This window comes from Carassius gibelio, chromosome B22, assembly GCF_023724105.1.
Source record: "Carassius gibelio isolate Cgi1373 ecotype wild population from Czech Republic chromosome B22, carGib1.2-hapl.c, whole genome shotgun sequence".
NCBI lineage: Eukaryota > Metazoa > Chordata > Actinopteri > Cypriniformes > Cyprinidae > Carassius > Carassius gibelio.
In genome coordinates, this window is record NC_068417.1 from 16880425 (window position 1) to 16883140 (window position 2716).

At 37.8% G+C, this 2716-nt stretch overlaps 1 protein-coding gene across 1 annotated transcript; it reads left to right on the plus strand.

Annotated features, from left to right (window-relative positions):
• Window positions 1–236: 236 nt before the first annotated feature.
• Window positions 237–2444, plus strand: LOC127988471 (uncharacterized). The gene is made up of 4 exons (XM_052591231.1): window positions 237–1258; window positions 1368–1520; window positions 1768–1860; window positions 2053–2444. The coding sequence occupies exons 1-4, from the start codon at window positions 242–244 to the stop codon at window positions 2362–2364; spliced, it is 1575 nt and encodes a 524-aa protein (XP_052447191.1). The 5' UTR covers window positions 237–241; the 3' UTR covers window positions 2365–2444.
• Window positions 2445–2716: the final 272 nt, after the last annotated feature.

Consider the following 2716-nt stretch of genomic DNA (forward strand, 5'->3'; position numbering starts at 1 on the left):
TCAAACGATATATTCACATTTAAGGTTTGTATTTGTGTTTTGATTGGTACATTTTTGTTGTTGTTGTTTTTTTTTTCTTTTCAATCTATAAACCTGCATATATATCATCCAAAATACAGCCACATCAGTTATATAGAAATATTTTTACTATTTAAAGTAAATCCTTTCTATTTCTTATAGTCGATTTGATTATTAATGCTGCCTTTCTCTTTTTTACCTTCTAATTTGAGGATCTCAAAGCATGGCAGGCATCACACGGCTCCTGGTTATTTTAGGAGAGGACAACCAGATCAAATTGAACCTTTCAAGTAACAACTTATCTGTTGATGAAGTCATCCAGGAAATAAAGTGTGTCTGCGGTCTTACGTATGAAATACGACTTCAGTACAATGATGCTGATTTTGGCACTTGGGTTAACTTAACTTCAACCTCACAACTCAAGGATCTAGGCACTTTGAAAGTTATTCCAGTAGAACCCACTGTTACTTTATTTTTGGAGCCAGTTGGCACGTCTGTGAATAAGGCCAGTTTTCTCAGTCAAGATGATTCAAGCATCTCTGCAAGCTCGGATGACACACTACCCATAAGCAGTGCTTCCTCTGACACCTATAGAAAGGAGCAGTGGCCCAAGGTGTTTGTCATCCCAACTTTCTCTCATTCAACAGAATCCCAACTTAGGGATGGAAATGCTGAGTATCAGAGAAGCCAGGCTAGACTCACTCCCAGTTCCAAAATGCTTTCAAACATTCTGGAAACGCTCGCCGACAAAGTCTATTCTTACAGATCCTATCCTAGCGATGCAGACTTGAGTGAGGTGGCAGAGGCACTCACACAGACACACCCCTGTCTGAAAGAACCTGGGTCCTTTAACCACAGTTATGGATGGAAACAAAGACTTAAGACAAAGATGTATAACTATCGCACATACCTGAAATCGCACAGTTCATCATCTGATGAGCTGTCTGTCAATACAGTGAAAAGAAAGTCCTCGATGGATTCTCACCCTGCAAAGAACATAAAGAAACCCAGGCGAGCTGAGTCTAACCATTACCCATCTCTACCTCTCAACAAGACCCCGGAGTTGATGGAGCAAGAGAGAATTGCCCTATTGTCTGAGGTAAAGAAAAGGAACAATGTCAAAACAATTAGAGAGAAGATGGCACAGACGTTCGCATTTAGGAGGCAAGAAATTGTCGACAAGAAAACACCTTTGCTCAGTATCATTGAAAGATGGCCGGCACTCATTGACGTTCAAGAGGTACACTAGCATTATTCATTATATGAATTTAAAATTTGTTTATTTATTTTTTTTATTTTTTATTTATGTACATTTGTTTGATTATATATACACTATGTATATTCCCAAGGTGAACGCAGAGTTCTTGAGAGTAACCACAATACCACTTGAAGCAAGATTCATGCAGAACCTTGATGAGAAATGCACTGAAATGATAAAGGTTATCAGAAAGAAGGGAGGAGCCATTCGGGAGAAGACAAGGCTGCTGCCAGTTGTAGAAAAGGTATAGATGTTTTTTTTTACTTTTCTTGCTCACCCACATGTCCTCTCAGGTCCTCAATAATAAGATACATTTTTCAAGATTCTATGAATAAGAAATGGCATTTATTGCATAATAAGAATAAAAATATTTTCTTAATTAAAATAAATTATTTTATTTACATTACATTATTTTTAATTTCACATTTTTAAAATGACTTTACAGTGACTTTGCTGACTACAGGGGGTTAATTTTTACTCTCTTGATGCAGGATACTGACACGGCTACAAAGAGAGAGATTGCACTTAAATGTCTCATCCTTAACATGGGAGAAGCAGTGGAGGACCTCATCAAAGATTTCCTGGTAAGGCAACCTTAAAGTCAGTTCAATCTTTTGTTGTAGTGTGCATCAATGTAAACATAGCAGATGTGTGGACGTAACAAAAGCTGCCATGCCCTCTGTTGGAATTTTAGGAGGTTAATCTGGGGGAAAATACAAACTGCTTTGATTTCTGATTCTTTCTTTTTTTTTCCTCCTTTTTAAATTCTTTACCAGGTGTCAGAGAAGGAAGAGGCTGAAGCAATTCTTCAACAGGAAACCATGGCAATATTTGTCTTTAGAGATGCCCAAGCTGTACCCAAAGACATTGGCATCGTACTGGAGGGACAAAAGGTTCTGAGCGAGTTGCCATCCATTGCAAATGCTGTTGCTATTCTCCTGGGGCTCCTTTATACCCTCAATTTGGAATATCCAAAGACACTGAAACTGACATTTGAGTACATACAGAAAGTCATCATGGAGCTGGACCCAAAAGGCATGACCAATAAAGTCAAGCGGCTCTACGACCAACTCTACAATAGAGCTTAATTCAGGGTTCCCACACATCCCTGCAAATGTTTACCCTGCAATTAATTTTGTGTTTGAGTAGCTGGCTATGGTTCGGCAGTTGGTTCAGCATTTTTAGTAGTATAATCTGTCAAGCCTTGGCAATCAGCTGTTCTAAATGCTGCCAATTTATTTAAGTTTACATTGTATTATGACGGTGTACGCAACAACTCCATACTTGCGTTCTGTTTCAAACTTTTTTTTTTTTTTTTTTTTTGGCCGGTGGATATTATTTGTTGCATCATAAAAAAAAAAAGATTTCTGATGGGGAAAAAAAAAAATCCTAATTCAATGCTTGTCGAATTCCACAGATTTAAGAAAATGTCAATGTTTG

Coding starts and splice junctions, on each gene's coding strand:
- LOC127988471 (XM_052591231.1), top strand. CDS start 242: ATGGCAGGCATCACACGGCTCCTGGTTATTTTAGGAGAGGACAACCAG. Junction 1,259..1,367: donor CACTCATTGACGTTCAAGAG/GTACACTAGCAT, acceptor TATATTCCCAAG/GTGAACGCAGAGTTCTTGAG. Junction 1,861..2,052: donor ACCTCATCAAAGATTTCCTG/GTAAGGCAACCT, acceptor ATTCTTTACCAG/GTGTCAGAGAAGGAAGAGGC.